This window comes from Zalophus californianus, chromosome 6, assembly GCF_009762305.2.
Source record: "Zalophus californianus isolate mZalCal1 chromosome 6, mZalCal1.pri.v2, whole genome shotgun sequence".
Taxonomy (NCBI): Eukaryota; Metazoa; Chordata; class Mammalia; order Carnivora; family Otariidae; genus Zalophus; species Zalophus californianus.
The window spans coordinates 143,620,019-143,643,512 of NC_045600.1; the positions used below are offsets into that span (position 1 = coordinate 143,620,019).

The 23,494-nt window shown below is 40.8% G+C and overlaps 1 protein-coding gene across 4 annotated transcripts in view; it reads left to right on the forward strand.

The window, feature by feature from the left end:
• Window positions 1-23,494, forward strand: part of ADAMTSL3 (ADAMTS like 3) — a 368,889-nt gene that overhangs the window by 331,867 nt on the left and 13,528 nt on the right. For 3 of the 4 annotated variants that reach the window (XM_027571545.2, XM_027571543.2, XM_027571547.2), the window contains exons 24-26: window positions 11,906-12,088; window positions 14,272-14,388; window positions 20,094-20,277. In XM_027571545.2, coding sequence (XP_027427346.2) covers window positions 11,906-12,088; window positions 14,272-14,388; window positions 20,094-20,277 — 484 coding nt within the window. The remainder of the gene's footprint in view (window positions 1-11,905; window positions 12,089-14,271; window positions 14,389-20,093; window positions 20,278-23,494) is intronic. The other variant, XM_027571546.2, reaches the window with a different exon arrangement.

The window sequence follows — 23,494 nt, forward strand, 5'->3', positions numbered from 1 at the left end:
CTTCATTAAATTACCATGGATCCCAAAATAATTATGTATGAAGGTATGAATATTTCACCACAGAGTCTGTATTTTATTACCTTCTCTGTTTGGAAGAGGACATTGCCATGAATAACCAAAAAGTCATGCTGAGGTATCATTGAGATATAATGATTTTCTTCTAGTAGATCCATTCCCTTGTTCAACTCATTTATGCATTTGTCAAATATTCATATATTTATTTTTGCTGCCAGATGCTGTCCTCACAGCCTACTGGGGAGGCCTGAGATGAATGCAGGAATGATGCTCTAAAAGAGTTCTGGTCATGGAAGGCACATAAAAAACATGAGTTGAACAAATACATAAAGGGAAGGGTGAGTGGATGAATGAATGAATTGATCTCACGCATATCTTACAGCTGAGGGGGACCCCAAGAGATAGTGTAACGCAGTCTCTTGCCCTTACTCTTGTTAGTTTTGAGCAATATGGTCTAAGACCTTCAGGAAACCACAAATTCACTACTGTGGTCTTTAGGCAGAAAATCTGCCCCTCCTCATGTTACATTTGAAATAATAATAAGGTGTGCAAAAGATGCAAAACATCAACAGCACTGGGAGCCAAAGTGTCCATTTGGAACTGGATGAGTCCACGAGGAATTTCTGCTCATTAGAACTCTGATTATGCAGCAAAAATGCTGCAGCAAAAAATGATGTTGAACACTCAAGAGGCACATGAAGAGCATCCACTGTATCAAAAGAGTAAATGTTAGGTAGTGTATGTGTTGTGTCTCCCCAGAACTCTAGAAAAGAAAGAGGAAAACAAAGATAAAAAAAAAAACCAAACTGTTAATTTGTTTGTTAATTTAACTGAAAGTTGCTAAGAGAGTAGATCTTAAATGTACTTACCTCAAAAAAAGAAATGGTAACATGTGACATGATTTGGGTGTTAGGTAATGAAGGTGATGGTGGCAGTCATTTTGCAACATACAAGTGCCTCATACCAACATGTTGCACGCCCTATGTGCACAATGTTATATGTCCATTATATTTCAGTAAAGCTGGGGGAAAACCAGGTAGAAGAGAGGTAGAAATAAAAATAGCGCTGGAAAGAGTTTTAAAAAACAATGAGAAATAAAGCCAATATTAGAAGCAGAAAATAAAACACTCAAAATAAAAGGAAAGGAGCAAGCTCAGAATTGCTTGCAGAATGCCGAGGAAAAGAGCAGAGAGCTAAAAACAATGACACCTGCGTGATGGACATGGAGGGGAGAGATTAACCACCTAAATGGTGATCCTGAGCAAGAGAATGGAGCAAACGGAGCAGACACAGAACTTAAAGAGAGAGGAGAGAGAGAGAAGAGGAGAAAGTTTTACTGAATGGAACAGCGACTAGTTTACAGACGGGATGCCCCGGAGTGTTCCAGGCAAAATTGATGAGCAGGTAATACTATCTCCTGATCATATCCTGGCAAAAGTTTTGAAAATTTTGATCATGAATAAATCCTGCAGGAATCCAAAAAGAAAAAAGGAAACAACAACAGATTACTTAAAAGACAATAAAAAATCCGCTTGCCTCAGACTCGATCACAGTGTGAAAGCCCAGGTGACCACGGGTGGCATGAGCAGTGTGCAGGAAAGTGCATTGCAACACTCCAATTCTGTTGGAAGCTGAGCTGCTGCTTGGTGAGGAGAAGAGAAAAGGTTCTTGCCCACTCAAGTATTCCTAATCCATCCTACCCACTGACCTACTTTTGTGGGGGAAAATACTCCCCAAATGCTGCCTTGTCAAGCAAGAAATGCATCTTAATTATGATCACAGAGACATTGCAGTATGAAAGCAATCATAATAAAACATTTGGATCAATTTAAATACAGAATCTAAGAGTTTATTTTAGTGACTTAGAAATAGATTGCAAATCTCAAAAAAAAAATCTTTTAAAGAAGATATATAATGAAAAGTAATAATGTAAAATGACCTGAATTCCAAATCCCATTTTATGTCAGAGGAAAAGAAAAAAGGGTGGGAGAAAGATGTGGGAAGGAAGACTTCACCTTTCCTTATCCTAGAAGGAGAATCGGGGATCTAGGAGATGTCACTTGTGTTTTTTAACTAACTTTTTAAAATTTGGAGGCAGGTAAGGCATTCAGAGGACCTCATACAATGGAAAGTCCCCTGTTCCCACTCCCCTGTTCACCCTCCCCGTGCACCTGTACCCCGCACACCCAGGTAAACACCCTCATTAGATTCTTACATATCCTTGCAGAGATTCTCTGTGCAAGCATGAATACTTATTTTTCTCTTTCTTATATAAAAGTTAGTATATTCAACATACCATTCTATACCTTGTATTTTTCAGCTGAGAACATCTCTTTTTTTCTAAACAGTGTCGTTGAAATATGAGATTCAAAAAATTGCATATATTTAATATATATAATTTGATGAGGTTGGATACATGCATACACTCATTAACAGTCCTCACAGTCAAGGTAATACACATATCCATCACCTCCAAAATTTACCCTGTGTACCCCTTTTTTTGTGGTAAGAACACTTAACATGAGATCTACTCTCAACACACTTTTAGGTACGTAATTCAGTATTGACAATAGGTGCTCTGCTGTATGGCAGATCTCTAGAACACATTCACCCTGTATTAGCTGAAACTTAATACAATTGAACCATGCTTCTCCATTTCTCCTTCCCCCCGGCCCATGGTAACCACCATTCTCTCCGCTTCTGTGAACCTGACTATTTTTGTCATTTGAGAGGAAGCATGTTGTATTTGCCCTTCTGTGACTGGCTTGTTACAGTTAGCATGTTTTCTAGGTTCATCCATATTGTCACAAATGGCAGAATGTCCTTTTTTAAGGCTGTAGAGTAGTCCACTGTATGTATCTACCATGTTTTCTTCATCCATTCACCTGTCAATACATATTCGGGTTGTTTTCTTATCTTGGCTATTGGAACAATGCCACAGTGAATGTGGGAGCGCAGAGACCGTTTGGGATCCAGTTTCAATTCTGTTGGATATATACTGCATCCAGAAGTGGGATTGCTGGATCACATGGTAGTTCAAATTTTTTTTCAATTTTTTGAGGAACCTCCATACTACTTTCCAAAACAGCTGTACTATTTTACATTTCTACCAACAGGGTAGGAGGGTTCCAGTTTCTGCACAATCTCACCAGCACTTGTCATCTTTTGTGTTTTCAATCATAGCCATCGTAACCAGTGTGAGGTTCTACCTCCTTGTGCTTCTGATTGCCCTGATGCCGAGTGAGGTGGAGCATCTTCTCACACACCTGTTGTCTGCCTTTATGCCTTTGGAGAAATGTCTGTTCAAGTCCTTTGCCCATCTTAAAATTGGATTATTTGTTTATTTGCCATTGAGCTGTAGGAGTTCCTTCTATATTCTGGGTATTGACCTCTTATTAGATAAATGGCTTACAAATATTTTCTCGGATTCTGTAGGTTGCCTTTATATTTTGTTTCCTTTGCCGTGCAGAAACTTTTTAGTTTGATTTAGTCCCACTTGTCTATTTTTGTTTCTGTTGATTATGCTTCTGGTGATCCAGGAAATCATTGCCAGACCAATGTCAAGGAGTTTTTCTCCTGTGTTTTCTTCTCAGAGTTTTATAGTATCAAGTCTTATGTTTGTCTTTAATCCATTTTATTATATATATATATATATATATATATAAAATATTTTGAAATGATCATGTGGTTTTTATCCTTCATTCTGTTAATGTGGTCTGTCACATTAATTAATTCACATGTGTCCCAGGGATAAATCCCAGTTGGTGATGTTAGATGATCCTTTTCATGTGTTGTTGAATTCAGTTTGCTAGTATTTTTTTCGAGTATTTTTGCATTTGTGTTCATCAGAGATGTTGACCTGTAGTTCTCTTTTCTTATAGTGTTTTTTTTTCCAGCTTTGGTATCAGAGCAATGCTGACCTCGTAAAATGAGTTTAGAAGTTATTTCTTCCTCTTAAATGCTTTGGAAGAATTTAGGAAGGATTGTATTAATTCTTCTTTAAAAGTTTGGTATAATTCACCAGTGAAGTCATCTGGTCCAAGACTTTGGTTTGTTGGAAGGTTTTGGATTACTGATTCAATTTTCTTGTACATTATTCACATCTGTTGAACTTTTCTGTTTCTTTATGATTCAGTCTTGGTAGTTTGTATGTTTCTGTAAATACATCCATTTCTTCTAGATTTGGTGTGTAATTATCCAGAATAGTCTCTTGTGATCCTTTTGGTTTCTGCGTCATCAGTCTTTTTTTTTTTTTTAAGATTTTATTTATTTATTTGAGAGAGAGAGAGAGAGAGAGAGCGCACAAGCAGGGGGAGGGGCAGAGTTTGGTAAGGGCGAAGCAAACTCCTTGATGGACAGGGAGCCAGATGCAGGACTCGATCCCAGGACCCTGAGATCACGACCTGAGCCGAAAGGTATATGCTTAACTGACTGAGCCACCCAGGTGCCCTCTGTGTTATCAGACTGAATGTCTCTTTATTTATTTGAATCCTCTTAATGATTTTTTAGTGAGCTTAGATAAAGGTTTGTCAGTTTAGTTTATCTTTTCAAAAAAAACCAGCTCTTATTTATGTTAACATTTTCTATTGGTTTTCTATTCCTTATTTTGCTTATTTGTATTCTAATCTTTTTTTTTTCACCTTCCTTCTAATTTGGGGGTTAGTTTGTTCATCTCTTTCTAGTTCCTTGAAGGCTAAAGGTTGTCTGAGATCTTCCTTCTTTTGTAACATTGGCATTTATTGCCATAAACTTCCTTTCTAGTACTGCTTTTGTTGTATCCCACAGGTTTGCTATGTTGTATGTTCATTTTCATTTGTATTAGGTATTTTCTAATTTCCCTTCTGATTTCTTCTTTGACTCAATGGTTGCTCAAGGGTGTCTTGGTTAATTTCCACATATCTGAATTTTCTAATTTTCCTTTTGGTACAGATTCCTAGTTTTATTCCATTGTGGTTAGAAAAGATACTTGGTGTGGTTTCAGCCTTCTTAAATTTGTTAAGACTTGTTTTGTGGCCTAATATGTGATCTGTCTTGGAGAGTGTTTCATCTGGGCTTGAGAAGAATGTATATTATGCTACCGGTGGGTGGAATGTTCTATGTCTGTCTGTTAGGTCTCTTTGGTTAATAGTGTAGTTCAGGTCCACTGTTTCCTTATTAATTTTCTGTGTGGACATACTATCCATTGTTGAAAGTGGGATATTGAAGTCCCCTACTATTATTGTATTGCTATCTGTTTCTCTTTATAGATCTATCAATGTTTACTTTATATATTGAGGTGCTCTGATATTAAGTGCATATATATTTATGATTGTTATATCTTCCTGAAGAATTGACTCTGTTATCAATATATACCATCTTTATATCTTGTAACAGTTTTTGACTTGATGTTATTTTGTCCAATGTAAGTACAGATACCCCTGCTCTCATTTGGTTACCATTTGCATGGAATATATTTTCCCATCCCTTCACTCTCAGTCTGTGTATGTCTGTAATTCTAAAGAGAGTCTTTGTAGGCAGCATATAGTTGGAGCTTTTCTTTAAATCAATTCAGCCACTCTGTCTTTTTTGATTGAAGAGCTTAATGCATTTATGTTTAAAGTAATTATTGATAGGTAAGAATTTAGTATTGCCACTTTGTTAATTTTTTTCTATCTTATTTGTGGTCCTTTTGTCTCTTTTCCTCTCTTTCCATCTTCTTTTGTGATTTGTTGATTTTTCTAACAGCGACATGCTTTGGGTTTTTTTTTTTTTTTTCTTTTCTTTTGCATATCTACTATAGGTATTTTTTGTGTGGTTACTGTGGGGTTACATAAATCATCTAATATTTATAATTGACTATTTTAAGGTGATAACATAACTTCAATCTAATACAAAAACTCTACACTTTGTACCTGTCTTCCCACTTTATGTTACTATGTCACACTTCACACGTTTTTACATTGAGTATCCATTAACAAATTTTCATATTTATATCTTACTCCTTTGTCTTCTAACTTTTATACTAGAGTTAAAAGTGATTTATACAGCTCCATTACAGTATTATAGTATTCTGTACTTATTTTGATTTTGCTAAATTGCTGTCAACTAGTTTATTTTTTAAGTAAATTGTAACATCATTGGAACTTAAAATACAGCATTTAATTTCTACTTTACAAGACAAAAGGGAACAAAGAAAGGAGAACCAAAAGTCAGAGGCCCATAAAAGGCCCATAAGAAGTCAAAGGCCCATATTTACCTTTTCTGATGAGTTTTATACTTTCATATGCTTTTGTGTTATTGTTTTCTGCTCTTTCATTTCAACTTGCAGAACTCTCTAGCATTTCTTGTGAGGCTGGTCTGATGATGATGAACTCACTCAGCTTTTGTTTATCTGGAAAAGTCTTTATTCCTCTTTCAATTCTAAAGGACAGTTTTGCTAGGTATATTATTGGTTGGCCACTTTTTTCTTTCAGTAATTTGAGTTCATCATCAATATTTCATTGCATTGATATACTCTAAGTTAATATTGTTGGATATGTGACTTGTTTTCAATCTTTTGCTTTTATATAACTGCATAAATAGAACATTTGTATGCAGGTGTGTTGATAGCATTAATTCCTAGGAAAGGGGATTACTCTTTAGAGGGTAAATACAATTATAATTTTGGAAGATTTTGCTAAATTGCTGTCAACTAGGTTATTTTTTTAAGTAAATTGTAACATTATTGGAACTTAAAATACAGCATTTAATTTCTACTTTACAAGACAAAAGGGAACAAAGAAAGGAGAACCAAAAGTCAGAGGCCCATAAAATCAGAAGGTATAGAACAATGACAAGGTAAACCCAGACATATCTGTAATCACACTAAATATTAATAGGGTTAACATTGCTGTTAAAAGCAAAGGCCCTTAGATTGGGTTTCCAAATAAAACCTAATGATACACTATTACAAGAGACACTTCCAAAATAGAGTTATACAGAAAATTGTAAAAATTGTACAAAAATGTATTAAGCAGAAGAAAACAGAATAACTAGCAGTCACAAAAGTAAAATCAGGCAAGACAGGGTTTAAAGACCCTAAAAAAGGATAAAAAGACACCTATTAAAAAAAATCCACAGTAAACTGTCATCAACATGAACTGTCATTGCTAGATAAGCTATAATACATAAAAACAAAAATCGGAAAAACACAAGGAAAAATTGATAAACATAGTAGACTGGAGCACTTTTTTCTGGACAGGAGAACTCAAGGAGAAGCAAGTTAATAAGGACACATACTAAAAGAATATAGTAAGACTTAATTATTGTAAGTATTTGAACTTTATACCCTAAAAAGAAATAATATACCTTCTTTTCAAGTATGCACAGAACATTTACCAAAAAAAGCAATTGCATATTAGGCCACAAATATACCTTATAAATTTCAAGAAACAGAAGTTGTTTGGACTGCATTTTCTGATTACAATGCACTAAAGGCACAACTCCCTTGCAAAAGGTCAGGTGATTAAAATTACCAACAAGTTGAAAATTTTAAAATTCCTTCCCAAGTGGGATGCGAATCAAAGAGGAAATCAGATGCGGTTACCAACTATGCCGAAAATCCTTTTGTCCCACAGATTTTATCCTGAACCCTCCGCTGTGCTCATTCCATGCATTCCCCTGTAATCACCTCATTTAATTTCATGATTTCAATCATCATTTCTATGTTAATACTTGTATCTCCAGTTTAGACATTTCTCCTGGGTTCCAAATCCAGGCAGTTGATTTTGGATGTCATTTAGCTACCTCTGTCTCAACACACTTACAGTCATTTCTCACGTCCTCCGTGCAGATCTGCTCTTCCTCTGGGTTTTCCCTGTTTCCGTTAATGGCACCACCATCTATCTGCATGTCATCCTTAAGTCCTTCTCTCCTTCACTTCCCCATGTAAAGTCAATCACTGTGTCCTGTTGGTTTTTTCCTCCTGTGTCTCTCTAGACCCACTGCTCCTGCCTCCACTGTCCCACCTTTGTGTCTCACCTCAGTTGCTTTTGTAACCACCCAACTGGTCCTCCTGACCCATGTCCCTGTCTTCCTTGTCTTACATCACATCCAGGCTGAAACTAACTAATTAATTAATTTTCCTTCCTTCCTTCCATCCTCCCTCCCTCTCTCTCTCTTTCTCTTTCTTCCTTCCTTCCTTTCTTCTTTCTTTCTTTTTCTTTCTTTCTTTCTTTCTTTCTTTCTTTCTCTTTCTTTCTTTCCTTCCTTCCTTCCTTCCTTCCTTCCTTTCTTCTTTTTCTTTCTTTCTTTCTTTCTTTCTTTCTTTCTGTCTTTCTTTCTTTCTTTCTTTCTTTCTTTCTTTCTTTCTTTCCTGCTTTCCTTCTTTCCTTCCTTCCTTCTTTCTTTCTTTCTTTCTTCTTTCTTTTCTTCCTTCCTTCTTTCTTTTTCTTTCTTTCTTTCCTTCCTTCCTTCCTTTGTTCTTCTTTCTTTCTTTTTTTCTTCCTTCCTTCTTTCTTTCCTTCCTTCCTTCCTTCCTTCCTTTCTTCCTTCTTTCTTTCCTTCCTTCCTTCCTTCTTTCTTCTTTCTTTCTTTCTTTCCTTCTTTCCTTCCTTCCTTCCTTTGTTCTTCTTTCTTTCTTTCTTTCTTTCCTTTCTTCTTTCTTTCTTTTTTTCTTCCTTCCTTCTTTCTTTCTTTCCTTCCTTCCTTCCTCCTTCTTTCTTTCTTTCTTCTCTTTCCTTCCTTTCTCTTTCTTTCTTTCTTTCTTTCTTTCTTTCTTTCTTTCTTTCTTTCTTTCTTTCTTTAAGAGAGGGAGTTAGAGTGCAAGCAGGGAGGAGGGGCAGGAGAAGAGAGAGAGAGAGAATCTTAAGCAGGCTCCACACCCAGCGTGGAGCCCAATGCAGGGCTTGATCTCACAACGCTGAGATCATGACCTGAGCCAAAATCAAGAGTCGGATGCTTAACTGACTGAGTCACGCAGGCTGATACTTCTAAAGCACCAATCTGATATTTTCAGATCATTTAAAATAATTACATTGTTTCCCATTTTCCTTAAAATAAATTCAACCAAATTCCTTACTATGGATAATAAATTTGCATTTGATGGACATCTTCTCGCCTCTCATCACATCTTTCCTCACTTCTCCTCCATGTACTTTAAGCTCGTCATAATAAACTTCCATGATTCCCCAAAGGCACTCTGTTTTACTTTGTGTCTAAGACTTAATGCCCACTCTTCCTTGGGCCTAAAACTGTCTCCCCACCACTGCTGTCCCCTTCCCTTGACATGTTCCTCCTTGTCCTAAGGTATAAGCTGAGGTGTTCCTTCATGTGGGGCTCTCCATCTCTTCAGTCTGTGTTAAATGCAGCTTCTATGTGATGGCATCCAGTGTTCACCTTTATCATAAGCCCTCATCTCCTTTTATTGCAATCACCTATTTCCCTCAAAGCCCTACCTTAAAATTAAGTTTCTTTTTCTGTTAAATTTCTTGAGGAACTTAGTTCACCATCAGATCCTTAGTCCCAGCATTGAGCATCACATAGAGTAGGCACTTCAGAAACATTTTTTGAATGAACTAATTAATGGTGATAATTGGATTGCATGTCAAAATACAAGATATATAGCCAAAGCTGTATTCAAAAGAAAATTAATAGCTTTAAATATTTTAATTTTAAAATCAGAAAATTAAAATACACTCAGTATCAACTCAGGGACTTAGAAATTTCCATGTAAGCTAGAAATAAAAGGAAATTTCTTTGATTTGACAACAACTATCAGAAACCAAAAGCAAATATCATGCTTCAGGGAGGGAGCTTTAGTAATATTCCCTTTAAAGTTGGAAATAAGACAGATAAGTTTCTTGTAACTGTCCTTATTCAGCACTGTTTTAAAGACATTAGTCAATGCTATGCAATAATTAGAAATAATAGGTATAAATATTTGAAAAGAAGAGATAAAATTATCACTATGTGTAGATATGATTGTTTGCCTTTTATTTTTTAAATTTTTATGTATGTATGTATTTTTTTTTTGTTTGTTTGTTTGTTTAGGGAGCATGAGCATCAGGGAAAGTGCAGAGGTGGGGGGAGAGAGAGAAAACCTTAAGCAGGCTCCATGCCCAGTGCAGAGCCCAACACAGGGCTCGATCTCACGACTCTGAGATCATGACCTGAGCTGAAATGAAGAGTTAGATGCTTAACTGGCTGAGCCATCCAGGCACATCTGGTTTTGTACCTTTGAAAAAAAAAAATCAATTGAAAACTATTCAAAATACAGTTGACCTTGAATGACACAAGCTTGAACTATCTAGGCCCACCTTTAAGTGGATTTGTTTTATAAGTACAGTCCTGTAAATGCATTTTCTCTTCCTTATGGTTTTCTTAATAACATTTTTTCTCTAGCTGACTTTAGTGTAAGAATACAGCGTATAATACATATAACACACAAAATACGTGTAGGTGACTGTTTATGCTATTGGTAAGACTTCTGTTGAACAGCAGGCTGTTAGTAGTTAAGTTTGGGGGGAGTCAAAACTTACATATGGAATTCTGACTGTGTGGGGGAGAGGAGTCGGCATGCTTAGCCCCCACATTGTTCAAGGGTCAGATGTAATGAAGTTCAGTAAGATGGCAATACAAGAGAAATGTGCAAGTATTCATAGCTTCCCAATAGTTTTATTGTTAGCAATAAACAACCATAAAATATATTTTTAAAAGTCTGCTGACTTTGGCAATAAACACTATAAGGTATGTAGGAATAAGTTTATCAAGAAATATGCAAGACCTACCTACACTGTGGTTAGGAGGTCAGTTCTGGGATAAACCGTGTGGGTGTGAATCTTGGCTCCGATGTTTACTAGCTGGCAACCTTAGGAAAGTTTGACCCCTCTGTGTGTACGTGTTTGTAGAAGTGACTAGAAAGGCATATGTACATGTGATTAGCACTTGTCTGGGTATTTAGGTTCCAGCCTAGCGTTGACTTGGCTGTCTTCCTCGGCTGTAAGCTGGAGCTAACCAGACCTTCGTGGGGCAGGCGTTTTGCCTATGATAAGGGGCATTGAAAATGTTGTGTTGATAGCGGTGACACCTGGTTTTGGCAGAAAGCCTCACCACGCCTGCACATTCTCTCCAAGCAGAGCACTGAGGGGAGAGCACGTCGCCAAAACCACTTACCTGTAGCTGGATCTCAGGATCATCTGAGGCTGCCCCAGCTCTTCAGAACCAAGAGACGTTCCTCTGAGTTTTGCATTTCATATCCCAGCAAGATGCTAAGACTTCTCAAGATCGGGGCAGGGGAGAAATTCTTTGTTTCTCGTGCTCCACCCTGTGTCCAGAGGTGTTGCTTGTGGTCTCTGCACCTCGCTACATCAACCCAGACTGGAAACTCAACACTTCGTGTTCCCTGAAATTATCTTCTTTTACTAAACTAGCAATGAACAAGTTTTTTTTTCCCCTAAATATTTAATACTTTTTCTGAAGGAGGGACATTTTGTTGCCCATGCGCAGCAAGTAACTTAAAGATTTGCCTTAGATAGTTCTGCTTTCCGGAGACTTCTTTGTGATAACTCGGCACTGGGCATTTCTCTCTGTCTCTGCTTCCAGCTCCTCCTTTCCAACCACTGCCCTGCTCCCCCCACTCAGCTTTGTGTTTCTTCTTTTTTTCTGATATGGAGCTACCCCACCCTCTTTGGCTCCTCTTGACTTACATACATACCCCAGGCAGGTGCATCATAGACCAAAGCCCTTTGCTTTGATGGAATCCCCTACCTGCCGTAGAGGATCTATGGAAACAGAAGTAGCCATCTGTCCTATTATATGTAATTAAGCCCATTCGCTAACTTGTGGTCAGGATGCTAAATGGTATTTGTCATATGGTTCTGTGGCCCTATTCTTAAAGGAATTTGCCTTTGTCATATTTGTTTTTATTCCAAAGGTGTCCCTCAGCCTAATATAACTTGGTTGAAGAGAGGAGGATCTCTGAGTGACAATGTTTCCTTGCTTTTCAATGGATCCCTGTTGTTGCAGAATGTTTCCCTTGAACATGAAGGAACCTATGTCTGCACAGCTTCCAATGCTCTTGGAAAGGCAGTGGCAACGTCTGTGCTGCACCTGCTGGGTAAGTGTCAAATTCTTCGGGTTCAAGTGCTTCCTGTAATGTGCACAAAGCAGGCCCCCGTTCTGTCAATCCTGGAGCCGAGGAGTAAACAAGATGGACATTGGATGGTTTTAACCGTGCCTTCCACATAGAAACGAGCACTAAAGCTGGCATTTCGTCCTACCCAGGTCTTCTCTGAGAAGGCTGTGATTTTCTTGCTAATACTTCTCTGCCCAAGAACCTACACTGGCATATGGTCTTCTGCTCAGAATCAAGACCCTTCATGTTCTGCCTCTGTATTTGCTTATCTGCTGACCCCGACCCCCAGTCCAAGCTAGCAGTGAGCTCTGTTCTAGTGAACATGGTTTCCTGCCCTGTGATCCAACAGACTCCCCCGCCCACATGCTGTTTCCATGGAAGTATCACCTCCAGGCACACTGCTCTCCAAAGAAGAGAAATGTAGGGCCAACTTTTGTCTCTTACAGAAGAATTCCTCTCTCCTGTGGGAACCCCCTGGATTTCATTTGACCTCTTTTCTCTGGTCGAACCACCTGGTGTCTGATTAAGTCCAAACACACATTGCTCTCCGATTGTTTCCTCTTTTACTTATGTTTCCTCAGCTTAATTGCAGGTCCTTTAATTATAGAGACCATGTGTGAATTTTTTTTTTTTTGCAGTCCTGAAGATATAATACAGTATAAGGCACACAGTAGGTACTCAATAAATACTAATCAATTGAGTCTTAAGACACCTTAGAGTTGGGTCAGTAATGTCATTTGGAGAAGCTCATTACAGTGTGCCCCTTGGCCCAGGATGACAAGCTGCTTCTGCTGTTTCTGCTATCTGTAGGGATAATTTCTGGAGTTAACAAATTTTTGTCATCAAAATGGGCTTTAAATTGTTGAGGTTTTAGGACTCAGTAAATGATACTCCTCTTTCCCATCAGGGTTTGGAACCAATTGAGAGTTGATGACAGAAGTCAATCACATGGACATTAGGGATCATTTGTTATTCTTCTTTATAGCTCAGGCACCTAACACAGGTGTAATCAGTGTTAAATAAGTGTTTCACAAATGAATGAAATTGAGTTGTTGCCAGACCTGGTATGAGGTTATTATAGCATCCACTGCGGAATCAAGAGGATGATGGAAAAGAGCCTTCTCCATGGCTTTTCTTGTTGGCAGTTAGAGATGCCCAGGGACATGCACAGGTGGGAGATGCCAATGTGGGGAGTTAGAACAGTTGTCATGCACAAAACACTTCAGTGTTCATTAACTCCTCTGATATTTACAAGAGCACAGGGTTGGGGCAGTCATTTTTAATCCCACTGCATGAATGAGGAGACCTAAAACTCACAGAAAGTTTTCCTGGAGCCCAAGTATATAGCCTTCTCTTTGAGCGTTCTTCATACTACCCCTCCTGGACCATCAGTGCTGATCAGGAAGGCTCTGCCGTACCTCCGTGTGGCCCTTCCCAAAGAGCCCCCGTGGTCTTCTAGGATCTTGGAATGGAAGATTTTCAACTCACGGGCTTGGCCAAGCCTGTCTGATTCTTGAATGCCTTCCCCATGCTCTGAGAAGTGCCAGCCTTATTCCTTGCTTCTGCTCGTCTCCACTCCTGAAGCTGCATGACCATCTCAGCCTCGCCCCGCACACCTCTTCTCTCGGGAGTACCTCCCACTAAGCAGCTCATGACTTTGCTTAAATTGAGGAATCAAGAATGTCTTACATGACACAATGCACGGCATTCTTCCACCACACTGCTCTTAGAGCTTCACGGTCTTCCTGAAAGCCCACACTCCCCACCACATGAGGTCCTCTGTGAAACCTCACTCATTCTCCTGCTGCCAAGGCTCCTGTTGAGTGGAAGAGCTCTACTGTTCTCAGCGGCCTCCTCCATCCCTTCTGGAATTTTGGTGAATCTGTTTTTTCCCATCTTATTAAGGTATAAACTCTGAAAACATGCACAGATACCACATGTTAGCAGAGTTGCTCTAACTAGACCCCTCTAGCACCCACACACCCAAACCCACATGTAACTCCCAGATCTGTGTGAGCCTGAGCATCCAGGACAGAGCATTTCTTTGGAAAGAGCTGACTTCCTAGTAGTTGCCTTCTTTAAGAACACCCAAGCTGGGACAAGAATTAGAGATTGTTTAACTGGAAAACAAGGGCTCCTTTTTTCTTTTTTCTTTTTTTTCTCAGAACAAAGACGTTTGGACAGTAAAAGCATATTTCCCAAGGACTATAAAAATCATATGCTCCAGGCATCCAACGCTGGAACCAACAGCAATGACCCAACAGGAGAACCCCGACCTCCAGGTCAGAGATTCTGACTTTTTAGGGATTTGCCATTTGTGAGGCATGTGCAGGGAAAAGGATTTATTTAGCTACAAGACTCCATGTTTTACACTTCTCAATAAGTAAAATTATTCCTAGGCATTTGGCCAGCTTTTCCCTTGCCCTCGGTCTTCTGTGGTTCAACTTGTTCCTTCCATATTGAAACATTTTTGAAAAAGAAATCACTCCTGAGGAAGCCTGCAGAGCCCATATCCCAAATGTGCATCATTATTTGTGATAAAACAGGGATTGGTTTTCCAGTTTTAAAACTATTGCCAACTTGGCAAATATTCACAGAGGGAAGATTTGCTGAGTTCTGGAACCAATTCTTTCATTTTTCTCTTTTCCTAAGTTTTTTCCCCTATACTTATTAACTTTGTTATGCATTGCTGTTTGGTCAGGAGAACCTAATCTAAGTTTTTCAAGCTAGCAAAACTCTTTAGGAGGCCAAGGGAGAGAGGTAGAGTTAAGAAAATCAGAAATGCTGGAATCACAGGGAAAAGGTACTGATGACCTCAGATTCTTGTAGCTCAAAAGTGAGTAAGTCACAGAAGGATGCAGAGAAGCTCCTATTAGATTTCATGCTTTATTATACCTCCTATACAGGAACAATACTGGCTACATCATTTCGACCTTTTAAATCTTGAGCAAATACCTCTCCTTTGCAGAACATATCCCAAAGGAAAACTCTGCAGGTAGGGATTCTAGAAATTCTAGGCTCCCACCTTCTCAGATGTAGGGAGAGCATAGAAGAGGAAAATAGTGTTGGGCCACCAATCAAACAGTCCAGCTCATGTTATTTATGACTTCATTCTCCAGGAGTATTTATGTATTTCTTCTCCTCTGTCAGACATAACACTACCATTATAAAATGCACTATTATCCATTCATTCAGCCTTTGTCTTAGTCTGTTTGGGCTACTATAACAAAAAGCATAGACTGGGTGGCTTAGCAACAACATACATGTATTGCCCTCAGTTCTGGAGGCTGCAAAGCCCAAGATCTGGGCACCAGCAGATCAGGCGTCTGGTGAGGGCCCACTTGCATTCATGGGGGCTCCACCTTCATGACCTCCTCACCCCCTGAGGGCCCCGCCTCCTAAGACCATTTCATTGAATGTTAGGATTTGACATACGAATTTTGGAGAGACACAAACATTCAGTCTATGGCAACGTCCACCAAGTGTTTGCCCAGTGCTTACTTTTGCCAGGCTGGGGGTACAGAGGTGAGCTAGCCCTTGGGAAGCTCATAGTCTCTACAGAGAGGCAGTCATGTAAACAGGTATTTTGAAGCCGGACGGCAAGTGCTGGTATAGAAGGATGACCAAGTCCACTGGCAGCACTAAGGAAAGGGCCCACCTCTCTCTGGAGAAGGCAACCCCGTTTTCACGTGGGCCGTGATGTGTGTTCTGGGAAGAGGAAGAAGAACATTCCAGGCAGAGAAACAGATGTGCAAAGGCAGATAGGAGTTCCATGTGGAAGGGAACATGAAATCAAGGAACTCCCTCAAATCAATTAATTTAAAAATTGGATATTCATGAGGCTGAAACTGCTGGAAAAGTTGAAGCCTTTGGAATATTTAAACATTTGGTTTATCAACACTACCTTTCTTGTTTGACCACCTCCTACACACACACACACACACACACACACACACACACACACACACCTGCGCATACACGTGTACACATTCTGGAATATGCCAAACCTTCAATGGATCCCTACCTTAGCATTTCAAAGAGACTCCTTTATTAATTGAACAAATACTTCTTGAGTACCTAATCTATAACATGCCCTGTCCCAGCAGTGGGCAGGACAGAAGAGCTCCCCACCCTCATGGACTTGGCATTCCAGCAGGAGAGATGGACAATAAACAAGGAAACAAACATATATTTCCCCGTGGTAAGTGCTATGAAGGAAACGAAATAGGGTGATAGCACAGTGAGTGCATGCGGCCACTTTGGAGAAGAAAGTCAGGACAAGCCATCTAAGGAGGTGATAGTTGAGCCCAGACCTAAACAATGAGATAGAGCCATCCATGCACAAGGATGAGGAAGGAGCATTTCTGGCAGAGGGAATAGTGAATGCAAGGACCATCAAGTGGGAACAAGCCTAATGTGGTCAAGAAACACAAAGAAAATTCATGTGATGGGAGCACCACGGGGGAGAGATGGGGGGGGGGGTATGAAATGAAGTTGGAAGGTGGCTAAGGACCATATCATTCAGAACTTTGAAGGTCAAGGTAAAGACTAGAGTTTATTCCTGTTTCCCCAGCACCATTGGTTGAAGAGACTGTCTTTTCCCCATTGTATATTCTGGTTTCCTTTGTCATAAGATAATTGACCATAGAAGCATGGATTTATTTCTGGGTTTTCTGTTCCGTTCTGTTGATCCAGCTGTCTGTTTTTGTGCCAGGATCATACAATGCAAAGAATGAAACTCTCCCACGTTCTTATCCTATACACAAAAATGAACTCAAAATGTATTAAAGACCTAATTGTGAAACCTGAAACCATAAAAATCCTAGAAGAGAGCACAGGCAGTTGTCTCTCTGACACTGCCTGTAGAAACATTTTTCAAGATATGTATCCTCGGGCAAGGGAAACAAAATCAAAAATAAACTATTAGGACTACATCAAAATGAAAAGCATCTGCACAGTGAAGGAAACAATCAACAAAACAAAAAGACAACCTACTGAATGGGAGAAGATATTCGCAGATGACATATCTGATAAAGGGTTAATATGCAAAATATATAAAGAACTTACACAACTCAGCACCAAAATAACAAATAACCTGATTAAAATGGGCAGAGGACCTGAGCAGACATTTTTCCAAGGAAGACATACAGATGGCCAACAGACACATGAAAAGATTCTCAACATCACTCATCATTAGGGAAATGGAAACCACAATGAGGTATCACTGCACACCTGTCAGAATGGCTAGACTCAAAAAGACAAGAAATAGCAAGTATTGGCGAGGATGTGGAGAAAAAGAAACTTTTGTGTACTATTGGTGGGAATATTGGTAAATTGGTACAGCCACCATGGAAAACACCATGGAGCTTCCTCAAAAACTTTAAAAATAGAACTACCGTATGGTCCAGTAATTCCATTATTGGGTATTCATCCAAAGAAAATGAAAATACGGTTTGAAAAGAAATATGCACCTCTATGTTTATACCAGCATTATTTACAATAGCCAGGATATGGAAGCAACCCAAGTGTCCATCAATAGATGAATGGATAAAGAAGATGTGATACACACACACACACACACACACACACACACACACACACACACACACACACACACAATGGAATATTACTCAGCCATAAAAAAGAATGAAATCTCGCCATTTGCAACAGCGTGGATGGACCTAGAGGGTATAATGCTAAGTGAAATAAGTCAGACAGAGAAAGACAAATACCATATGATCTCACACACATATGTAATTCAAGGAACAAATTAACAAAAAAAGAAAAAAGATAAAACATACTCTTAAATACAGAGAGCAAATGGATGGTTACCCATAGGCTGGGAAGAAGATTGGCTGAACATATGTCTGTTGAGGAACTTATATCTAGAGTATATAAAGAACTCTTACAAGTCAACAACGAAGTCTCCCCTCCCCCGCCCCCACAAAACAGGCAAAACACTTGCACAGACGGTTCACAAAAGAAGATATACAGATGGCATCAGGGAAATGACAATTAAACCCACAAAGAGATAGGATTCCACACTTACTAGAATGGTGAAAACTAAGACTGACAACGCCAGATTTGGTTAAGGATGTGAAGCTACTGGAACCCATATGCATTGGTGGTAAGAGTGTAATCTGGTACAACCACTCTGGAAAACTGTGTGGTAGTTTCTAAGAAGGCTAAGCATGCGCCTACCTTTGACCCAGCAATTCCACTCACAGGTATTTACCCAAGAAAAGTGAAAACTTGTTCACAAAAATATTTGTACAAGAATGTTCATAGCAGCCTTCACTTCCTAATGGCCACCAAAAGGAGAATAGATGAACTATGGTATATTCATATGATGGAATATTATTCAGCAATAAAAGAGAATGGGCTATGCACAGCAATACCGGCGAATCTCAAAAATGTTATGTGAAGCAAGTGCAAAGGAGTACGTGAATGAAAGCCAAGAGCAGGTGACACTAATCGTGGGTACTGATGGAAATGAACAAGGAATTGCCTGGGTGGGGGAGGGGAATTGATTAAAATAATTGATTAAAATAATTTAATTAAAGATTAAAGTTGATCTTTAATTAGATTAGGAGGAAACTTTTTGGGAGATGAAGTGTTTTATATCTTGCTGTGGATCATGGTTACAAAAGTACATACAAGTGTGAAAACTCATAAAACTGCACACCGGATTTCTGAACATTTTATTGTATGTGAATGGCACCTCAGTTAAAACAAAAACCACACATGTTTTTAAAGAAATGTGTGTGTTTTCTGCCTTGGAGTGTCAAGGTGTCTTTGTGAAGTATGGCATCATAGAAGGAGTTAGATGTGGAGTTTGACAGTCTTGGGTTCTAGATGAAGGACCTTGAGCAAGTCACTTAGCTTTTTCCCACTTCTGCAAATAAAACTGGTCTAATTCACAGGATGGCCATAAGGATTAGGGGAAAAGCTGATGGCCAAGTATCTAAAATTCAGTACCCCTCACCTGGGAAGTTGTCCATAAACCCAGCTATTTTAAAAAATTGTTTCAAATAAACTGTAATCCTGGGGGCCCAACTAAAAATATGTACAGTTCTACTTTGCAGAGGATGCCATATGCAACTTAAGACAAAAATTCAAAAATCAGAAGGAAAATCTGGAAAACAATAAGTTAAAGACATTGCTCTGCTCTGTGAGGGAGTCTGTGGACACAGCTGGTAGCTATCAATTACTTGTGATTGTGACGGGAAAATCTGGCACCTTCTGTGGTCACACACAAATCTGTCATCATTGTATTGTACCTCATCTTTTTACCAAGTGTCAAAAAGGAAGGGAAGGGCTGTTTGGAATGAAGACTAAAATTAAAAAGCCATAATTACTGGAGGTGGTCAGCTTCAACTTTGCTAAAGGAAACTCTCATTTTTACCCTTCCAGATGTCTCCGTGACAAATTATTTATGCAGTTCCAGGAGTAAGCTGAAGTTTAGATAAGAATTAATGGAAAAGTAAGAATGGAATGAAATTCATTTTTAACCTGACTACTTAATCCCTGGTCCCTGCTAAATGGTCTTTTATTTCTCCGCCTGGCCCACATTTGAGAAATAGAACCGGTGAGAGCATCCCCCGGAGACATCCTCCTCTCTCGTCCTCTTGGCCCTGCTTGGAGAATGCCGAGGAGCCAGCCCGCTGCACGGAGCACCTCCTCCCTCTTTCTGGGATTTTTCTGGCAAGTCCAGCTGGCCTCCAATAGCACCTCTCCCAGGCTGTGGTCCAAGGGCCCCAAGCTGGCCACCATTCCTACCAGTGAGGACAATAAGTCAGTGGAGGAAACGTGAAATGTAAAGGAGGCCTTCCACTAGGTGACAGCGTACTCTCCAAGTGCTTCTCAAAGAAGCAGTTGGGCAGCCAACCGGAAAACAGCTCCTGGTGGTCTGTGGCCATGTCCCTCCCACAGCCCCATCATCATATCTCATTCAGGGCTGTCATGACATTTCATTTCCTTTCTGCAGAGCCTTTTTGGGAGCTCGGTAACTGGACGCATTGTTCTGCCACCTGCGGCCACTTGGGAGCCCGCGTCCAGAGACCCCGGTGTGTGATGGCCAACGGGCAGGAAGTGAGTGAGGCCCTTTGCCAAAACCTCCCGAAGCCGCTGGCTGGGTTTCAGCCCTGTAACATCCAGGACTGCCCCTCCAGGTATGTGCAGTCACTCTGTATCAGTACCAGGTTTTTGCTTGGGTTAGAAGGCATGGTAATTTGGATTTCCCAGGGCAATCACTGTGATGTGTTTAGCATGTACTCTGCATCGGGCATTCTGCTAAGCGCTTACGTGGACCACTTCACCATCACCTTGGAGGTACGTGTTGTTAGCTTCCTATTTCACAGGTGGGAAAGCACCCTGAAGCCACCCAGTTACGAGGGCCAGAATTCAAATCGAGATGATCTGTGTTCAGAGCCTCCACTCTTGACCGCTGCCCACATCTGTTTCCTACACTCATGGGGCTATCTGGTCCTTAGTAGAGCTGGTCCTGTGGGTTTGCCTCGAGATAGCGCAGTGGGCCAGCATCACTGGAGGTCCTGTTCAAAATGCCATTCCTTGGATTCCACCCCAGAGGTCAAAACCATTCATAACCTTTCTAGGTAATAGATAGAAATCAATAATTTAAAAATGTCCAAAATCAGGGGCGCCTGGGTGGCTCAGTTGGTTAAGCAACTGCCTTCGGCTCAGGTCATGATGCCAGGGTCCTGGGATCGAGCCCCGCATCGGGCTCCCTGCTCGGCGGGAAGCCTGCTTCTCCCTCTCCCGCTCCCCCTGCTTGTGTTCCCTCTCTCGCTGTCTCTCTCTGTCTCTCTGTCAATTAAATAAATAAAATCTTTAAAAAAAAAAATGTCCAAAATCAAACCCAGGATCTCCACCAAACCTGGTCCGCCCCCAGGCCTCCAGAGCCAGTGACTGCATCCCAGACGCCCCTGTTTCTCTCACTTCCCTCCGTTCTTGCCCAGTTCCTCCGTTCCCCCGGGAGCTCACGCCATTAGGTTCCTCGTGTGGATGGCTCCGGGATCCTCCTGATTCCTGTCTCCCTCCCTAGAGTGAGTGCTCGTCCCATGTATAAACAGAATCGTCTTTAAAGCACAAATTGGCCGAGATGCCTCTTTGTTTCAAACCCTTCAAACACTTCTCGTGGTTCTTAGGACAAAAGCCAAAAATCCCTAGCGCTGGGAGCATGTCTGTCTCACTCATTTTGTTCACCCTGGTGTCTAAACCAATGCCTAACACACACTAGGGCTCAGTGAGTATTTGCTGCCTGACTGCATACTGGAGCGAGAGGACAGAAGTCCCTCTGTGCTTGTGCCGCAGGCTGCTGTTCTGTCCCAGCCTGGTTATCTGATCTCCACTCCATGCTGTCTTTTTGTCTCTGAGATGTGTCTTTCTCCCAGCTCAGAGTCTTTGCACACACTGTTCCCTCTGCCTAGAACACTGTTCCCCTCTCTTTCCACTCAGTTATTTCTGTTCATTTCTTTTCAGGGAAACCATCCCTAACCTTCCCCTCCAAGCTCAGCCAGGCCCCTGTGCTGTATGTGTTTCATATTTTGTTATCATTCGTGTTCATAGCTCTTACCATGGTGTGTCTCACACTAGACTGTCCAGCCCAGGAGGGTAAATCCACAGCTGTTTGCAGAACACTTTATTCCCAGCACTTAGCACAATGTCTGCCCCCATTATGCACCCTCCACAGATATGTGTGGAGTGAATGAATGAATGATTGAATCACAGAATCCCTAGCAGGTAACTGACCAAATGGCACCATAATCCCCAGTAAAAGAAAAGAAAAGAAAAAATAATAATAACAGTAGCATTTCTGGAGCACGACTGTGAGCTGGATACTTCATTAGAGAGTTCGCTGCCCTCGCTCAAATGCCCACACTAATCTGCTGATCTGGGCCTTGGAGAGGAGTGGGAGACAGGGTCACACTGGCAAACAAAGCAGATACCTGGGAGCATGTTCTCGCAGGGCTGTGGCCGTCGGTGGCTGACGTGTCTCTCGGTACCCATCCTGTGCTTCGGAGGAAGGTCTTGCGCCGAGTCATCTGTCCCTCAAGAAGCAGCGAAATGATGCTACAGTAACTCGGGGGAGTTGGTTATGCCAATTCTTGATTCTTACAAAATGGAAACAAAGGTATCAGCCGCCGTGTTTATTACATATTCTCCAGCTGTGCACGTGCCTAGGATAAGCGGCCATCTACTGTCACACCTTTGAGAGACACCTTGAGGTCTTGTAACCCTAGGGCTCTTGCACTGAGGGTCCTTCATCTCTGTATGCTGTGGATGCCTCTGGTTGTCTGGAGAAGCCTGGGGATCCCTTCTCAGGATGAGGGTTTTAAATCTGTAAAATAGAATACATTCGATCATGAAACCAGTAACACTGAAATACAGCATCATCATTTGAAAAATGATGATACGGTAATAGATCTGCCTCTCTGCTAATGCACTAATATCGAGCAGTACATTAATTTTGAAGTGGTGATAAATATAAATAACTTTTTGAGATGCCTGCCACAATTGTAAGGTCATGTAAAAATATCTATGCTTTCCATTGGTAACAAAATCACAGACAGTGCTAATACTACTGTATTTTGTGGCTGACATTTTTATAACTAAAGGAACACTACATTTCACTTGTAGCTCAGTGACAACGAAGAGGTAATTCTTTGCCCGTCCAGGTCTGCGGTCTCTTGGAGCACCCTAGAGCTCAGGTTAGGAGCCCCTGCTCGGTAGGATCCCAGCAGAGCTTGAACATCCTCCGTGATAGAGCACTCGGTATCCCAAAGGTGTCCAGCTCCAAGTGTTCTCTGTCTTGAAAGTGGGAACTTAGGGTCAGATAAACCCAGTGTCCACCCCAGCTCTGTTGGCTTGTGGTTATGTGACCGTAACCGACGTATTTACCCCTTTGGACATTGGTTTCTTCCCTACAAAGAATGGGAATAACATGTAAATATCTCCCAGAGCAAATAGCACATAGGTGCTTTATTTTTTTTTTTAAAGATTTATTTATTTGAGAGAGAGAGAGAGAGAGTGAGATAGAGAGAGCCCAAGAAGGGGTAGGGTCCGAGGGAGAAGCAGACTCCCCGCTGAGCAGGGAGCCCGATGTGGGACTCGATCCCGGGACTCCAGGATCATGACCTGAGCCAAAGGCAGTCACTTAACCAACTGAGCCACCCAGGCGCCCACATAGGTGCTTTAAAAATGTTTTCTTCCCTTCGGCTTCAGTGAGCTGCAATCCACCTTTTTGAAATTTCCACCTAATTTTCCCCTAGCTGTGCTCTCTGGGGCCCGCAAGTGCCAGCTCTCATATCCTTGCAGATGGCCCGACCCCACCCCTGTGTTCCTTGTCTCTCCCGGGTAATTCTGTCA